Genomic DNA, 19,381 nt, shown 5'->3' with positions numbered 1-19,381 from the left:
TATGGTTGAACTGGATAGATTTGTCTGTTTTCAGACAGACTAACCATGTAACTATGTAAGTAATGTTCAGAAGTGTTAGTGTTTTATTACTCTTTTTACAGTACATGTAGAAGAAAAAAACCGTTAGGAGCATTTAGCATTTTCTTCTGCTGGAAAAACGCTTAAAAAACCTCTACAAAAAACATTTTCTTTCTGCTCCTAGCCGCTGAAGCTCATAAAATGCTAATAGCCTAAAGTAGTACGCATGGAGTCGGGACATGGACAGAAGGGGGAGATAGAGAACAGCAGGATGGGCAGCACAGTGGATAAATAGTTAGCACTTCAGCCTTGCAGTACTAGGGTAATTGGTTTGAATCCCAGCCACAGCACCACCTGCCTGGAGTTTGCATGTTCTCCCTGTGCCTGTGTGGGTTTCCTCCGGGTACTCCAGTTTCCTCCCACACTCCAAAGACATGCTGGTAGGTTAATTGACTCCTGTCTAAATTGGCCCTAGTATGTGTATGAATGTGAGTTAGGGACCTTAGATTGTACGCCCCTTGAGGGTTAGGGACTGATGTGAATGTATAATATATACATATGTAAAGCGCTGCGTAAATTGCCGGCGCTATATAAGTACCTGAAATAAATAAATAATAATGGACACATAGTATAAAACTATTTAGCTTCTAGCAGAAAAAAAATGCTAACAGCTTCTAGGAGCTTAAAAAAAAGCTAGTGTGCATGGAGCCTTAATTGTTTTGACATGAAATGTGGGGGAACCCTTGCTGATAGTGTCCTGGGTTGCACTCAAACCAAAAATCTTAGTGCTACAAAGCATAAGGGATACCCACTAAGGCACTGAGCTGTCTGACATACAGCAGTTGTATATACAGAAAGCAGACATGGCAAAACCTGAAGAACATTACTTTTCTAGAGTCAATATAGGCAGAAATCAGATAATCTAGCATTCTATAAAGCATAGAGAGGCTCTAGTTAGATTACTGGCATTATTCATTTTACTCAGTTGTACTATCCACCAATTCACCCCATTTTGCACTATTATTTTTCATTTAATTTACAGAAGCACAGAGTTGTTCAAATTTTTCAGTACAGAACTAGCTGTTAAAGAGACAGCAATATTTAATAAAAAATACTTTTATTCTATTTTTAATTATTTTCTCACACTCTAGGTGCCACAGGAAACTTGTCCCAACCTATGAGAGTGCTTCCATACGGCGCTTTCGGATGGGAAGAGTGGACAACATAAGATCATCCACTGCTGAAGCACTAGCATTTGTAAAGGCAATGGTAGATGGGAAAGCTACAGTACCGGTATGATGCTTACACTAAAAATGTTGATTATACTAGTTACAAATAATGATGTAATTTTGCTATTTAATTATAGTATGGTATATTTGTATTTAAAAGGACAATGTTTAAATAACGTGTACCACGCATTATCACACTGATTAAAATATGTAAAATTGATCAATCTAATAACAGATTCAGGGTCCATGCACACTGGGCTTAAAAAAAGTCAGTTCCCTTTCCCTTGACAGAAAAAAAAATGCTCATATAGAGCATATTTGTACAGGAGTTGAGCGTTTGGCATTTTCTGCCATAAAACTCTTCTCAAAAATGAAAACCGAAAGGGTTTTTTTTCTGCCTCTAAACGCTAAATATGCTGGTGCTTCTGGCCCTTCCCTCCTGTTGGGTGTTTACATAGCAAACCGCTTGCTAGGGCAGCTGTGCTCCAAAGCTGTGGCTCTGCATGTCCATTCACACACACAGCTGCGCCTTGGCTCTGCCCCACCCTCTTCTGATCGGCTCACTGGCTGTGATTGACAGCTGCAGGAGCCTATGGCTCCCGCTTCTGCCTCAGTCAATCAGTAGTGAAAGTCCCTGGAAAACCGAGGCTCTCATGGACATCGCTGGATCAAGAGGGGCTCAGTTAAGTGTTAGGGGGGCTGCTACACCCAGAAGGCTTTTTATACTTTCATGCATGGAATGCATCAAGGTAAAAAACCTTAAGACTTTAGAACCACTTTAATGCAGGGAATGCATTGTAAATCCCTGACTTGAAATATGAAAAGCATATCCCTCTGTAGTTTGCACTGTGTAGTGTGTTCTCTCAATCCAGAGCACAGAGCATCATTTCTCTCTCCTGCTGCCTCCTTCCTCTACTATCTGCATGAGTAATTTCTGACACCAAGATTAAAATGGTGACAGGGAAGCCATATCCTGTGATTGACAGCCTCAACTCTGTTCCTGTGTGAATGGGGGTGTGTCCCTTTCCTCCAATTAGCACTCAGAGCTCTAACAGAGATCCTGTGTAAATTCAGCACCCTGAATGGGAGTAGAGAAGACTGAAGATAAGTACAACTTATGTAAGAGGATTTGTTTCATGTTTGTGTCACCTGAGGCCAGTCACTTCACTGGGTATACATAAGGGTTTACCATCACTTTAAGGTAAAAACACATTTTAGCTTTACAGACACTTTAACTGCTTTCCTGCTGCCCTATAGTAGAAATACTGCTACAGGGCGGCAGGGGTGTGCAAAATCACGTATATATGTGATTTTGCATTTCCAGGTAGGGGGCGCGCGCGACTCGCCATTCGTGGCCTCGGCCGGTGATTAATCGTTGGCACCGATGATCGCCAAGTATTACCGACGGGGGGAGAGAACTGTATGTAAACAATACAGTTCTCTCCCCTCAGCTCCAAACACTACTTTGTATGGCTTTGCATATCAGAGCCTTAGAAAGCAGTGTGCTTACAGTGGAAAGCACAGACACAGCCTCATAGTAAAACACACACAGCACACAGTTAACCCTTTGATCACCCCAGATGTTAACCCCTTCCTGCCCAGTGCTATTAGTACAGTGTTAGTGCTTTTTATTAGCACTGATCACTGCATTGGTGTCACAGGGGATGTCATTGACACCAAGTCAGTTCCCCCCAGTGTCAGAATGCCCGCCACAGTTCCGCTATAAAAGTCTCTGATCACCGCCATTGCTAGAGAAAAAAAATAAATGTAAAATTCCAGTATACTATATACCGCCATATTTAAATGCTATAACGTTCACATAAACCAATTAATTTACACGTATTGGGATTTTTTTTTTTTTTTTTTTAGAAAAAAACATGTAGCAGAATACATTTTGTTCTAAATTTATGATGAAATTTGTTTTAAATTTTTTATTGGACATGTTTAATAGCAAAACGTCAAAATATTGTTTTTTTTTTTCTAAAAATTGTTTGTTTTTTTTATGGCGCAAAAAAATTAAAACCGCAGAGGGGTTCAAATACCACCGAAGGAAAGCTCTAATTGTGGGAAAAGGACATAAATTTTATTTGGGTGCAGTGTGGCATGACCGTGCAATTGTCAGTTAAAGTAGCACAGCAATGCAAAAAATTTACTGAATGTCAAGAAAATGTATAAAATGTCAAGAAAAGTTGTATAAATACTGTATATGCATTTATATTTAATATACAGTATTTTCTTAAACATGCGCAACAAATCAATGCATAACAAAGTTATAATTGAATGTATATATTTGAGTTTTGTCAGAATATATGCTACTTTATTTTTTATCTACAGGATTCAGAAAAAATGGCTTACCTCCAAAATGCTATCGAAGCGCAAACAAATTACACTATTTTGGTATGTAGTAAAAGCGGTGTGCGATTCTTATAAAAATTAGTGGGTTACAAGTCAAGGATTCTGAGTCTATATGTGCTTAATGTTTAGTTATAATTAACAGGTTCCCGCCCGGTCTATAGCCGGATGGCGGCCTGCAAAACCCCTCGTCCCTCCGGGTGGATGCCATATGGCGTCCTTTTGGGCATGCGCAGTTTGCATGGCCGCAGAGCCGAGCAATCTGTCACCGGCCATGTAAAAAAGAAAAAAAATTTAATAAAAAATTAAAACTAATAAAAACATTTTAAAAAATATATTTTTTTTCCCCATACTGTCACCAGTCAGTGCCCCTGATCACCGCCATGCCAGTTATATGATGATGCTGTACTGCACTGGTGACAGTATGTAAAGAAAAAAAATTTTCCGAAAAATTCTGACAAAAAAAAACTTCAAAAAACTCGCCATGCCTCTGATGAAATACGTTGGACTGTCTACTTTGCAAAAAGGGGTCATTTGGGGGAACAATTATTTATTTGCAAACTTTTCTAACAGAAACAAAGAAAAACGTGTTTTATTTTTCAAAAATTTTCGGTCTTTTTTTGTTAATTTAGCAAAAAATAAAAACCCCAGTGGTGATTAAATACCAGCAAAAGAAAGCTCTAGTTGTGTGAAGAAAATGATAAAATGATAATGATAAAAATTTTAGTTTGGGTACAATGTTGTATGACCGCGCAATTGTCATTCAAAGTGTGAGACTGCTGAAACCTGAAAATTGGCCTGGGCAGGAAGGGGGTAAAAGTGCCCGGTATGGAAACGGTTAAAGAAAAATAACACCTAAGATGTATGATTTTAAAGGAAGGTACCAACTGACAATGATTTAAACAACATACAAATAAGAAGAGATTCTAAGAAGTAAACCCAACTTACGGAGGAAAAAAAAAAAGAAAAGAGAACAGGGTCTTGATCAAAAAGCTTGCTCTGTTGCGTAATGTGTCCAGGAGGAAGGAAATTTGACCCTGGATAGGAGCACCAGGGAGGAACTTCAGCTGCTGAGAGTGTCCAGAGAGTGTCCAGAGCTGGAACCTCAAAGTCTGGTGCTTTGTTTAGGGATCAAAAGTATTGAATTTACTCAACAGCCTGGGTTCAAAGGACACAGTGTGCCAGTTTTTGATCAAAAATTCCTGATCTGCATTGGCTGTGTTTAGAGTTCAAATTCTTGCAGATGTTCTCTGGGTATCCTGTGCCCTAACCCTCTTTCCCCTCAAGCTTGTGCAAATAAATTCCTTTTACAGCGCAGGCAGACAGAGTGGTAGTTAACTAGTTGCCACACAAGTGTGATCAGTGCTGGGGACAGCTGTGGGACAGTTGACCGCTAGACAGGCTAGCAGGGCCTGTTAAACTCAGTGGTTCCATAGGGGGTGGATACTACAGATGTTCCCGGTTTGTCTTAACAGTATTTCCTAGACACTTATTAGAGGACACAGAAGAATATTCAGAGACACGAGGTTATGCAGCCTCCTGAATGAAATGGGAAACTGGCAACCAACAAGTTGTTGTAAAAGAGCAGCATAACCCTTCCTGCTCCTAGTAGGACTCAGTTTTTTTGCGAATGTTCTCAGGAGTTGGACATTTGCGCTCTCTCTCCCCTGAGAGAACCAAACCTTTCCAATCTATTTTGAATTAATCAAGACATTTATTTTAACTTTAAGCAAGATTTCTTTTGTAACTTCAGAGCTTAAAAGTACTCAACATTGCAGCTTTCTTGACCAGCTAGAACTTTCCATTTCCAGGGAACAATACCCAATCTGTGAAGAGAAGAAGCACAGGAAAGGCCTATAATGTGACTTTAGGGCACTGGGCTCCCTGTTGGCTAGGTTCAGACACTCAGTGCACTGTGTGTTTTAGCTGCAGAGTGCTGTACAGATCCAGGGCTGTGGTGCACTTATCTGGTGAAAGCCTGTCGCTGAAGACTTCTACTCAGTGCAGTAGTTGTGTGCTCATGGGAGGGTGGATTTTTCCCTCACATCTTCTAGGAACAGCAGTTCCAAAAGCACAAAGTTTTCTCCTTGGTGGGCCATACTAGCTTGAAATCCTCTAATAATACTGGAAGGCTAATAGTCCTTCTCTAAAACAGCCAGATACTGACAGCCCAGACCACTCTTCCTTGCTGGAGTCCACCCTTCCTCGGTAACCACTGTCAGGTCAGCCTTCCCCCTCTCCTGCCCTGTCCTGAGAGAAATTCTCCCTTGCTATTTGGAAGATCATAGTTACATAGTTAGTCTGGCTGAAAAAAAAAAAAGACAAAAATCCATCCAGTTATGACATAGAAAATGTTTTAACCATGATTGCTGATACACAATGCAGGTACCACATGTTTGCTTAGGCCACCTCCAACTGTCCTGGATTTGCGAGCAATCAGAGTCCATTTTTACTGTGTAGGGTAATGAGTAGGAATATGCTAACTCAGTTGAGAGGCCGTTCACCTTCCTTGTGGCAATCTTTGTAGTTTTGGGAATTTGAGAGCAAGATCAAGTAGTTATATTAATAAAATAAGAGTCAAAGCATACTGGGTAGCACAAAACATCATTTGATTTGTTAAAATTCTAAAAATGTGGTACAAGTTTAATTATATTAACTCACAAATTTAAAAAGCAATATTGCACAATAATCCTGCTTATGTCAGTCATATCACAATCCACAAAGTTGGACAATTCACTGAAATAACAAAAGAGCAGGCACTCTACCCTCCTATGACTGACCTGGATTGGGGGGGGGGGGGTTGTCAAGGGATGTAAAAGGTGACTCAGCAATGTGGGTCATCAGTGGGTATGATGTGAGGGCCTCTTACAGCTAATGAGACATTTTGGAGTACTTACTCCATCAGAGTAGCTGCAGCACCAACAGAAGAGAGCTAAATAGTAGATATTTGAAGAATTGGTCCGGCTGTGCTTGCCTCTCCCACTGTAAGCCCACTACGCTGATGAAAGATTAGGTACCCCAAAATGTGCCAGTAGCAGCAGGAGACCCTCATGGCGTACTCACTTATTCAAACAGATTTATTACAGTCATTCCTTTCCCCTCCTCTTCTTTCTAAGCATCAATGACAACTGCTCATTGTAAGACACAGTGGAATTCACTATGCCACCAACAAGGTCAGTGATGATGTTGCAGGCTCAGGACATCTTGTATATTCCCGTTATCCAAGCTTAGAAATCCCTATCAACTATGACATTTGAGCAGCATTCTTAAAAACAAAACAAGACCTGTGACAAACTGAACCACTTTACTAAATGTTGCCATTCCACCCCAAGTACATCTGTTCATAACTTGAAGCAGGGGGAACAGGAGTCTAACGACATGCAGATTTACATAAACTCTGTCACTGTGTAGTCGCTAATGGCAAAACTCTGCTACTGTTAGACACAGAAGCAATGGTTTCCATTTTAAATGCAGCAAGTTACAATGCCAGTTTTCATTGTCACCCAGGAGACACAGACTATAAGAACGGGCTACAATAACAATCAAATTTCAGTGTTGGGTAATCTGTCACACACCAAAACAAGCATTTGGACAGTTTTGCATTTTATGTCAGAGTCAAGCCAACCTACTAGGGCTAGACTTGTTTCCTGCACTGGGATTTAAAGTTCTGGATCAGACTGATGCTCAGAAATATGCCTGTTTAACAGTGTGTGGAAAGATAGAAACCTACAGGCCTTTACTAGACTAGGTAACATTCACCTTTTTTTTTCATAATCCATCTGTGAACCCTCAGATATCTCCAGTGATGCAGCCCCAGCCAGGCTACCCATTTGAAGTTTGGGCCATGGTTGAGGAAGAGCTTCAAAAACTCCTGTAGGAGGATAATATGGGGCCTGTTGAGAGCCAACAAGAAAGATGTCAACTACATATTGACCTTCACCTGGTAAACAAAGCAATAATACCTGACTATTCACCTACTACATTGAATTTATTTTCTTAATGCCATGGGTAAAAAATCTTCACTAAACAATACCTCTGTATAGGTTATTTACAAATCCCACTTGCATTGAAGGCCAGGAACTTAACAGCTTTCATTATGCATCTGGACTTTTCCGATTTAAATGCATACCTTTTGGACTGTGCTCAGCTCCAAACTCTTTCCAAAAAAAATAATGGTCACTGTTTTTGCAGGAATACATGGTTTAACAATTTACTCGGATGATATCCTCATCCATGCAAGCCCTCAGGAGAAACACAATTTGATCTTTGTTCAAGTTTTTCAAAGAATGATGGACTACAACTATACCCTAAACAAGGAAACGTGTTTTTTCACAAAGTGAGGTTGACTTTGTGGGCCATAGACTCATCACTGGGTATGCAACGCTTAAAATGCAACATTGATGCTATGCACAAATCACCCAAGCCAAAAGATAAAGTGAAGTATACTTCATCTCTAGGATTCACAAACTATTATAGAAGGTTTATAGCAAACTTTGCTGAAATCACACCATCTTTGTGTGTCTTACTTAAAAAGGATGTCCCAAGGTTGTACTTGCCTTGAAACACTGTATAGCATAAGCACTGACACATTTCCATATTTCACCAAATGCACCAACATTTGTCTATTGTGATTCTCCCACTGTTTTAGTTGCAGTTTTATCACAAATTCACCAGGGAGAGGAACATCCTGTTGCTTTCGCTTCTTAAGCTCTTTCCCCATTTGAACAAAAATATGCTGCAGTTGAACCTGAGGCAATCGCCAGTATATGGGCATGTGAATGATGGAATCACTCTTTATGGTTGAAAGTTTGCCTTATGAACTGCCGACCAAGCCCTAACTTCCTTGCTGTCAGCGTCAGGGACTGGCCACCATCCTCTCCATATAATGTACAGACATGGTCAGATTAGCTATTTGTGTAAAATGTAGACAGTTGCTATGGTCCAGGAAAGATACATCAAGTAGCAAATTTGCCCTATGTTGTCCTCAGTCCAGAGGAGGTAGCTGTTATGACCCAGATAAATAAGACAAATATTGCTATTGGAAGTAGCCATTTCAGAAGGTATGCAGGAAATGTTGCCAGGCTCAGAGAGGAGTTGCTGTTGGACTTCATGTCCAAAGTATGTTGGAACAGGTCTGAGCAGGGAGGGGGGGCATTTGAAGCACTGGCTGGCATTTAGGAGTCTCCTAGGTTTCCCACATGCATATGGTGTAGTGGTGTCTGGGAAGAGAATAACATTTTTGTTTTATTGGAATGCACGTTCTGGTATAGGTCCTGGGGCCTAGAGGCTTTGGATGGCATATAGCCTCCATCTCCAGGTCCACATCTTACCTGGCAGCCAGACTTCATTATGACTTAGCTGTCCCCAGCTTTTTGTATGCAAGATAAAGGAGGCTCAGAACTCCTCCCAAAAACAGGAGACACCTGTGCAGACAGTGTCTATTCTGGACTGCAATGATAGGCCATCACCCAAGAGAAAAGTTGTGAAAACAGATATAAGGTCTGAGTTGACCAATAAACGTCAGAAGGCTAAATTATTGTGTTCAGTGTGATACAAAAAGCCCTTAAAACACAACTTGGTGAGTTAGCCTGAAATGCTAGAAGCTCTACATCTGGAAACTCTCACAATATGTACCATTCCTTTCTGATAAATCTCCATGGTAGCCTAAATCTGTGCACTGTATGTTCTCACATGTCCATAAATACAAAACATTAAGGAAAATATTTTATATTCGGGCTCATCCTGTGGGTTTAAAGAGACAGAGTCAATGTCAATCCATATGGTGCCATGAGATACATTAAGAAAAGAAAATTGCATGAGGAACCAAAACAAACCAATTTTCCAATTTTTAATACAATGGGGAAGGCTGGAAACTATGTTGAGATAAAGTAAGTGGTTAGGTTCCTCCATGATAAAATGGGTTTTCAAATTTTTCTGAGCCCAAAATATTGCCTCCTGGGTCTTTTTTTATTTTATTTTTTTTAGAACTGGATAAAATTCAGTACTGTTTTTTTACACACAAATTTGTTGATCGCAAACAGATTGCACTTACATGGATTCAAGCCAAGACCAAGGAATCATCACATCAATGCTGTTTTTCCATGAGGAAAAAAAAAAAAAGGTTTTGCCCTTCTGAGTGGTGCTGTATCTCTTATGTTTTATTTTGTCCTTTTTAATTCTTATTTTCTGTACTTCCTTCATTTTCTTGTTCAATTACCGTGATGAGAACCCATTTTGAATTTAAAAACAGTAAAGGCAGAACTCAGAGACAACCAACAGCGATAGAATACAATAGTAGACTAAAAAAGATGAACTATACTACAGTACATTATACTGCACTATACTCTAATACAGCCCTCAAAATGTCCACTCACCTGCTGGAATGGAAATAAGCTGATGGCGAGTGTGAAGCCCCACTGGAGAGGAGGGAGGGCACGGCCGGCAGGCCAAATCTCCTTCCAGCCTCCATCCAGTCATTCTCTTAGCAGGGCCTGGCATACAGTGGGAGGCAGCAAAGAACTAGATGAGGCGAGGAGGTGGGGAGGGTGGGAGCTGGCAAAGTTTACTTTTCCTATTAACAAGCTGGTGATGGTCTGCTTGGACCGCTTAGCAGCCAATCACCAGCTTAATAAGAAAAGTAAACTTTGGAAACTCTCGCTCCACTTTCAAGTGCTATGCTCCGCTGTAGGACCTTTTGCATCCTAAATCAATGAAAGTGTCATTCATTGGTTTACATTTTTTTAATGCTATAAGTAATATAGCATTAAAATATTTACTTAGCAAGGCAGTAATGATGTGTACAGTGCCTATAGTAGCCATATTTTATCCTCATTTTATTTTTATCGCAGTCAGATCAATTAAATACGACTGCTGATATTGGTTATTTTTATTTTTTTTCTTTATTCAGTGTATTTATTACACTGAATAAGGAAAAAAATAAAAAATAAATACCAGCAATTGGCAATCATATTTCATGGATCTGACTGTGATAAATAAAATAAGGATAAAATAGAATTGGCTACTATAGGCATTGTACACATCATTACTGCCTTGTTAAGTAAATATTTTAATGCTATATTAAATATAACATTAAAAAATATTTACTTAAGGCAGTAGTGATGTGCACAATGTAGTAACCCATAGCAACCAGTCAATGTATCTTTACATGGTTCACCACAGTAAACAATAAAAGTTGATTGGTTGTGGGGGTGGGGGGGTGCTGGATTCAACAGACATGTCCGTGGGGGGGAGGGAGGTATGATGGGTGTAGAGGACATGGCTTTGAGGAGGAGGGGGGTGTGAAGGAGGAATAAAAGGACATGGGGGAGGGGTGTGTGAAGGGGGGTAAAGCCCATGACTGTGGAGGGGTGGTGTGTGTGTGAAGGGGGGCAGAGGATGTGGCTGTGGGGGATTGTGAAGGGGGCAGAGGATGTGGATGTGGGGGGTTGTGAAGGGGGCAGAGGACGTGGATGTGGGGGTGATGTAAAGGGGGGCAGAGGATACCACTGTGAATGTAACTTAATTCTGCATAAAACATTTAAACAGTGTAATTTCATGAGATAATTTACAAGGGTGTGTTGGGAGGTGGGGCAAGGTAGGGGTTAGGTGGGGCAACTGGTGGTAAGTATTTCTTATGGCCTGGCTAGTAGCTCAGGACTTAATTGTACGAAACTATATTACTTATGTTTATAATGCATTTATCTTATCTAAAATACTACACAGTATTGTGAGAGGTTAGCATCAGTCAGGCACAAAAGGCAAAGCCCATTCTCCAACTTAGGTGTCAGTGTTTTCCAACCCAGTTATAATCATTCAAAAAAGGGTAACAAAAGCTCTTGCTTTGTAAGAGAAAATCCAGTGAAAATACAAAGTTAGCACTGCAGGACACAATCTCTAAAGGCTTTCTGTTCCTTTAGCATTTGTGGCATGAAAATCTGGCATGAAATGTTAGCCAGAGAGCCCAACCTCAATCAAACTGTAGGACCCCAAAATAGGCATAATACAGATTCCGATCACAAAATCTTTGCATACATCTTTTAAAAACACAAAAACTGTCATAGCTAGGGTGGCAAATAAACTCTGTTCCAAACCACTGGATGCTCTCTATCTTTAAATGTGTGTGCATACATTGATACAACAGTTCATGTTCAGGCATTTCAAAATTTAACAAGAAATAGAGAATCTTTACATGAAAAAATTCCCAGTGTAAAAAGCTTGAAAGTATTGTACAGCCCAAGGTAGGTTATTATGGTAAATAATGCATTATAATATAATGTCATGCTACAGGATAGCAAAGACAAATTGTTTTAATTTTTACTGGAAATCTCTTGCGATGGGATGTTCCATTTCAGCCTTCTACTGAATTCTCTTGTGCTGCGCTATTTGTTAGGACACACAAGTGATTTTATCTGACATAAATCTGGTGCCCTTGAGATTCTATTTCAAATGGTTTAATCAAATGTACTGCCTAGTACAGTATAATATTAGATGTTCTCAATTTCCCATCTGGCATGGCATTGATAAATGTTGCAAAATGTCAATGTTATGAAAAATGTAAATGTTATGTGGTAACATGACATTTCATTTAATCTGCTGGCCAGTTTCTCTTAATGAGGTTGAATAGAAATCAAAGTGACAGGACACTGCTCTGGTGAAGGACTCATTTTGGGGCCTGCTACTTTTCAGCATTAACCCCTATCCAAGCAATCTCCCAACTACATTTTTGTATGGCAAAACTGTATAAATGTTTGAGTAGCCAAGTATAAATTATGGATCTATCTTCAATTATTCACAGACAATATCCTTAGCCTACCGCAGGTGAAATCCCATTTTAGGCACTGTTCTTCTACTCTTCCAGTACTGTTTGTTGTCTTCCTTCCTTTGGACTTGTGACAACACTTGCTGCGTCAAACTCTCCTCATATGTGGGCCCACATACTGCCAACTTGGGCAATCCCAAAGCCTCATTGGGCTTAGCTTGGGACACCTTCTCTCAATGGATGACACACAGTGCTTCTTCAATTTACCAAGTTCTATCCATGGCTGAACTTAAGCCTTTAGTCACCCTTTTCTCTAACAGACAAATCAGAGATGCTAGCTTTACCATTTCCAACTACAAAGCTTTTATAACTATCTAGAAAACCAGATCTCACTCCTTTTTGAATCTGTTTTTACAAAATCACTGATAGCTCAAGTGGTAACTGCAGACTCAACTTTTGTTGACTCAAGAATTGCCTGGATGATCATACTACACTGCAGACTGAGAAGAGGAACTGGATCATTATTCTGCACATGAGAAGTGGAACAAAGCCTCCATTTCCAGGGAAGCTCAAGAAATAAATTTCAAACTACCTACATAAAATCGTCCCCTCAATCCCTGAGACGTGCTGGTGCTGTGGAGCACAATGCTATATGTCTGGTGGTCCTGTCACAAAATTGTCCTTACTAAAAGACCATCTCACACCCAACAGGGATCCCCTTTTCAACCTTCCTCTCACATTGATTACAATCTGTGCTACTAGGATCATTTCCTACAGTTTGTAAAGGAATCCTAAAATTCCTGCTCCTGGTGATAACCAAGCACTGGAGGTCCCCCTCAAATTAAATGGGTAGCTGAAGTTAGTGGTCTAATGCTCCTTAATGAATTAGTAGCTCAAACATATATTTAAAATATTGAAATCTTTAATGGCTGGGTTGCTTTCCGTAACTCTGGACATTCTGATACATTTTTTACATAAGGGCATCCCCCATGGGTTGACGGCATCTATGTGAATGCAATTACTATCCATGAGAGCTACCCACCCCAACCAGTCACCTCTCCTATACCCTTTCTCCTCCTGTATTTCCTGCTCCCTATCCCAACCCTATCTCCTACTGTTCTTGTCTTCTCTCATTCTTTTCTGTCCATCTTACCAGTATAAGTGGTGTTTAAATCTCACCCAAACCGGTAATCAGAATAATACTAGCCCTAAAGTTAGCTACCTGCTATCGCTTTACATGTATAGGTATTAGCTCTTGAATTTTGCACCTACAGAATGTACAGAAATCCTGTGTGTTTACTCTGTCAACTGAAATGTCTCATTGTACTATGATATTTATTTACTAGTACCTGTCATTCAATCTTATCTAGCTCTGTTATTTGCTGTATAACTTGGGAAAAAAATGCAGAGGCTATATAAAATGTCACAACCAAAGTCTGTAGTTTTTTTTGTGTTTTTTTTTCTTTAAACCATCATCATCACCCAGGAGATAAAAAGTTAGTCTAGGCATTGTTCATCCAGAAGAAAGCAACGGGGTCACTTTAATAGAGGTTAAACAGTTGTACATACTCACATTCCTTTTGCACTCGATCTGGCTATCAGGAACCAAGGGAAGAAGCTCCATGTAAGCTATAGCACAAGGCTATTACACAAGGATAAGGACTATCCACTCAACTCTGTGTTAGCGCTTAGTGGATATCACTGTTATATTAGTGGAAAAAGGGGCGAGTCACATTATTTCTCCTACCCAAAAGTACATGGCATTTTTTTCTCAAAGCAAGCAGAACAGCTGTCAATCGAGCTATTAGTAAAGAGAACCTTCTGCTTTGCCCTGCAAACCCCCCCACACAGCTATACCTATAGCAGATAGGCTGATTTAGTTAAGGCCAAATTTATTCAGTGTAGTTTGCAAAAGATTACATTGGTCACAAAGACAAGAAACACAATTTGTTCCTAATGCTATCAGAATTACAGTTTGTTGAAGGCAGACAAATCTTTGGAGGAATCTCTGTAGTATTTACCTTATATATTTGATGTGTGGGGATGGTCCTGTCCCAGGGAAAAAAAACGTTAAATAATATTTTCTATTCCTTTCACAGGCCATTACAGGAAAGGCAATAGACAACCATTTGCTAGCTCTTAGAGAGTTAGCACGAGAACACTTCAAGGAACTACCTGAGATCTTTACAGATGATTTATACTTGATCAGTAATCGATTCATTCTCTCCACCAGTCAGGTAGGTGATTTACAAAACAACGATTGTATGGGTCAGTCATATTAGTAAAACCAATATATAGGTGAAAATGACGGCTTGAACTATCTTGCTTTGCATGTAATGAGTCTTTCTCATATTAGTTTCACCTTTTAAGTTGCATAACTGAAATAAATTAACTTTTGCACGATATTCAAATTTTTCGAGTTTCACCTGTATGTACAATGTACTCTGGTCATGTACTGCTAAATATATTAAAAAGGAGGATATAATTCGGTTGCCTATTTGTAGGGCAGCGGTGCACCCAGCAAGAAATGTCTAAAGCATAACTGGCTCTGTGGGTCTTTATTAAAGAGCACCTCTGCCTAAGCTTTCCTAGGTTTTGGCTATAATAGGGAATACTTAAAACTTCTATCAGGTGTTGTTTCCTGTCTCAGTCCTATTAGGGAGACTTTCCTTAGCTTCCTGTCCTAGAGATACAGCAGGATAACCTTAAAATGTTGGGTTTCCACTCACTTTCTATGCCTCCAACAAAGATCACAAGAATTAAGGTTTTTTAAGTGCTTTCTCATACTGAATGATCGCAAATAAAAGAATTATAATAAGGTATTTTTTTAACTTTTATTATACAAAAAAAAAATAAACACGGCACTTAAAACGTTCTGCAGAATCCTACTTACTGCACACTATTAAACACTATATTTACATCATATTGGCATACTACATATTCCCTTTGTATAGTACCCAATTACATTACTATATGCATTGTCATACTACAGCATAATTCTACGCATAAGTCATATAAGAAATGACATCACTTATTCACTTTAGTACTGGAGGATTTCTTATAATTCCCAGCAAGTCTAAGGTCTAAATGGGTCCTCTCGTCACTTCGGACTGTAACCAAGTATGTGATAATATCCACAAACACCCCTAGAATGGTGGACAGGGGATGAAAGGGCACAGAGTCGCATGGGTTCCAGAATGTCTACCTTGCAGGCTCAAACTCGAGATAGCTTGGCTGTAAAGTGCTCTCAAAGCATAATGGCTGAATGTTGCCCACCCCTTAATTGGACCGCTTTCTGATGTCTCAAATGTTTCTGAACCCTGCATCCCTCAATGAACTGATTTCCTGCACAATTTATCAATGGAATAGCAGGCGTGTCAAATATTGAAAATATAGCTTATCTCCCTACCACCAAAAGAAAAAAAAAAAAAAAAATCAGTAATTCATATAGTTATACATAATGGACACTGGAGCACTGGTTATCATAGGAGTGCATTGTTTAACAAGCAAATAGGTCTAATTACACACAACTCATATACATTGCCAACATTATCTTGCGCTTAAATTACAAAACCATTCTGTGTTTCATGAACAAGGTTTGGTGCCATTTATAGACAACTGATGTAATTATGAGACAAGAGGCCATTTATAAATATAGTTATTACAATAGAGGGTACTTTGCTAAAGCCAGAATATATGTTATCATGCCAGCTGTGCCAGTTTGCCTCGAATCAGAGGCGTAACTAGAATCTTCAGGGCCCCAATACAAGAAACCATAAAAGGGCCTCCTGACCCCCAGCCGAAGCACTTCGCTCCAACACAGGGGCCCTTCCCTCTGAGCTTGCGGCCCTTTCCCACTGTCCCACTTTACTCCTGTCCCAGGGCCCTTTCACATGTTCTCCAGTGGGCCCCTTCCTGCAATCGTGGGGCCACCCACGGTGGTGGAAAGCCAGGGCCTGATCTATGGGATTAGTCAGAGGCAGTGGTGGTGGGGGCCCTGGGCGGGGGGGTGGGATCAGTCAGAGGCAGTGGTGGTGGGGGTCCTGGGGGGGATGGGATCAGTCAGAGGCAGTGGTGGTGGGGGCCCTGGATCAGTCAGAGGCAGTGGTGGTGGGGGCCCTTGGGGGGATGGGATCAGTCAGAGGCGATGGTGGTGGGGGCAATTGGGGGGATGGGATCAGTCAGAGGCGATGGTAGTGGGGGCCCGGGGGGGAAGGGATGCGTCAGAGGCAATGGTGTGGTGGGGACCCTGGGGGGGATGGGATCGGTCAGAGGCGGTGGTGGGAGCCCTGGGGGGGATGGGATCGGTCAGAGGCGGTGGTGGGAGCCCTGGGGGGATGGGATCAGTCAGAGGCGGTGGTGGGAGCCCTGGGGGGATGGGATCAGTCAGAGGCGGTGGTGGGAGCCCTGGGGGGATGGGATCAGTCAGAGGCGGTGGTGGGAGCCCTGGGGGGATGGGATCAGTCAGAGGCGGTGGTGGGAGCCCTGGGGGGATGGGATCAGTCAGAGGCGGTGGTGGGAGCCCTGGGGGATGGGATCAGTCAGAGGCGGTGGTGGGAGCCCTGGGGGGATGGGATCAGTCAGAGGCGGTGGTGGGGGCCCTGGGGGGATGGGATCAGTCAGAGGCGGTGGTGGGAGCTCTGGGGGGATGGGATCAGTCAGAGGCGGTGGTGGGAGCCCTGGGGGGATGTGATCAGTCAGAGGCGGTGGTGGGAGCCCTGGGGGGATGGGATCAGTCAGAGGCGGTGGTGGGAGCCCTGGGGGGATGGGATCAGTCAGAGGCGATGGGAGCCCTGTGGGGATAGGATCAGTCAGAGGCGGTGGGAGCACTGGGGGGATGGGATCAATCAGAGGCAATGGTGATGGGGGCCCTGGGGGGGATATCAGTCAGAGGCAGTGGTGGTGGGGGCACTAGGGATGGGATCAGTAAGAGGCGATGGTAGGGAAGGGGGATGGGATTAGTCAAAGGCAGTGGTGGTGTGGGGGCACTGGGTAAGGGGGATGGGATGAGTCAGAGGCGATGGTAGGGAAGGGGGATGGTCAGAGGCAGTGGTGGTAGACACGGTGGTGGTAGGGGCCCTGGGGGGAAAGGAATGGGATCAGTCAGATGCAATAGTGTTGGGGGCCTTGGGGGGTGGGATCAGTTAGAGGCAGTGATGGGGGGGGGGGAATGAGATCAGTGGCACTGGCACTCACTTGCTCTTAGTGTGTCAGACTTCAAGTGTCTCCAGTAATTACTCTCCCAACAAAAGTTCTCCTTGCACAGCGGAGATCTCCTCCCATTCACGCTATTGGCCATAAGCTGGTCAGCCATCTCTTGCAGATTTCTCTTCCCAACCCGACATATCATCTGCCTGCAGCAATGTGCGGACTGTTCGCTGTGTGGGTAGGTCAGTGAAATTGAGTGCTCACGCTGCTCAGCCACAGTATGCCATCTCCCAACTCCCACTAGAATGGGTGGCAGGCCCCACAGTGGCATACTTCGGGGTGGGAGGTGCCCCCCCCCCCAGTGGTGGAACTCTAGTGGCTTGGTTGCAAGTGCGACTTCTGCAACCCTGGTAATTTTGCCACCGTCTTGAATATTGTTAAAACCACAAGACTGCCAAAGCACTGAAGCAGTGCATTAGTAAACGTGATTCAGCTTTTCAAGTGAATGCAGACAAAACTATTTCCTTTAGAGAACATATTACATTTTAAAAGTGAATATACCACATAAGGAAAATGCTTTGCTGTAGCCAATAAATATGAAACACTGTACAAACTGCTTTATTTCACACATCTTAAGTCTCAAATGAAAATGATGCTGTAATTACGTTTGTTTTGCTAGTACCATTTTAAAATGTTATTTCTGACAGACTGAAACAGGTGACTGTGCTTGAATCGCTGGCTATCCGCAATAGAAAGAGTCCAGAATGAGAAGTTGAACCAAACAACCGTAGGGTATAAAATCTTAAAATAGAGTGCTTAGTAGCACAATTTTTCCACAATGTGGTTAAAGCATAACTAAACTGTATCTAGCACCACAAACACTGTAATTCATTTTTAACCCCTTGGCGCCAGCGCCTCCTGTCCCTTAACCCTTTGAGGACCAAGGGACGTATTTGTCCCATGTTTTTAATTGCGTGTATCATCTGATTAAGAACTTAAAACTCTTTTTTTTTTTTTTTGGTTTGAGTCAAAATATTAGTTCTTATCAACAAACAACAAATGGATCTAGCTTTTTGCCAATTATTTCATGAAATGGCTTAGTTACAGCAACTGAAGTGTACGAACTTTGAAAACAAAAAAATTGATTCTTTTGGCTATCCAAAATCTTACGGTCCTCAAAGGGTTAAGGGTTTCAGAAGCCAGGATGCGAGGCAGGGTTTTAGGGTCATGTGACCGTCATGATTTATTGTCACGGCAGTCACATGATCGGGAAAGGTCCCGATCGAATGAGATCGGGACCTTTCCGTGAGTACTGGACATGTGTGCTGGGAGCGCACAGAGCACGTGCTCTCAGCACATATGTTTTTCTTAATTACATGCAAATGTGCGGCCGGTCGGCGTCAAGTCCCAGATGGCGGGAGGCCGCACATTTGCGTGCGGCCGGCGCAAAGAGGTTAATATTCAAAACAAACTCGCCCAACCATCCTTATTGGCATATTTTGTCAAGTAATCCTTCTGGTGAAATAAAAAAATGCCCATGAAGACTCATGGGATGTATTAAATAATTTTGGCCTAGGCCGAAAACCAGGAAGCAATTGAAGAAATGTAAAAAAAAACAAAAAAAAAAAAACAAAAAAAACTTAAACCAGTAAATATAATCTAGCTAATATATCTATTTACTATTGCTGGCAACATTAAAGTTAAACTGCACTTCATCTGAGCACCACAATTCATTGTTAATATTCAAAGTAAACTCACCCATCCATCCACATCTCCATGGTTTATTTTGCGGAGTATTCATTTTTGCAAAACACGCCCTGGTATTTCTGGCAGTGGTCATCTTGAGTAAGGGCAGATGATTCATGTGGCATTTACT

The 19,381-nt window shown here is 41.7% G+C and overlaps 1 protein-coding gene across 2 annotated transcripts in view; it reads left to right on the top strand.

Moving 5' to 3' along the window:
• CHAT (choline O-acetyltransferase) overlaps positions 1–19,381 on the top strand; it is a 306,928-nt gene that overhangs the window by 253,660 nt on the left and 33,887 nt on the right. For both annotated transcript variants that reach the window (XM_089680057.1, XM_089680056.1), the window contains 3 exons: positions 1,170–1,311; positions 3,582–3,644; positions 14,457–14,594. In XM_089680057.1, coding sequence (XP_089536183.1) covers positions 1,170–1,311; positions 3,582–3,644; positions 14,457–14,594 — 343 coding nt within the window. The remainder of the gene's footprint in view (positions 1–1,169; positions 1,312–3,581; positions 3,645–14,456; positions 14,595–19,381) is intronic.

This window comes from Staurois parvus, unplaced genomic scaffold (genome assembly GCF_062004578.1).
Source record: "Staurois parvus isolate SC_StPar_1 unplaced genomic scaffold, SC_StPar_1.0 ptg000234l, whole genome shotgun sequence".
Classification (NCBI taxonomy): Eukaryota; Metazoa; Chordata; class Amphibia; order Anura; family Ranidae; genus Staurois; species Staurois parvus.
Note: the sequence above shows the minus strand (reverse complement) of the source record. Positions and strands in the feature narration are given on the sequence as shown.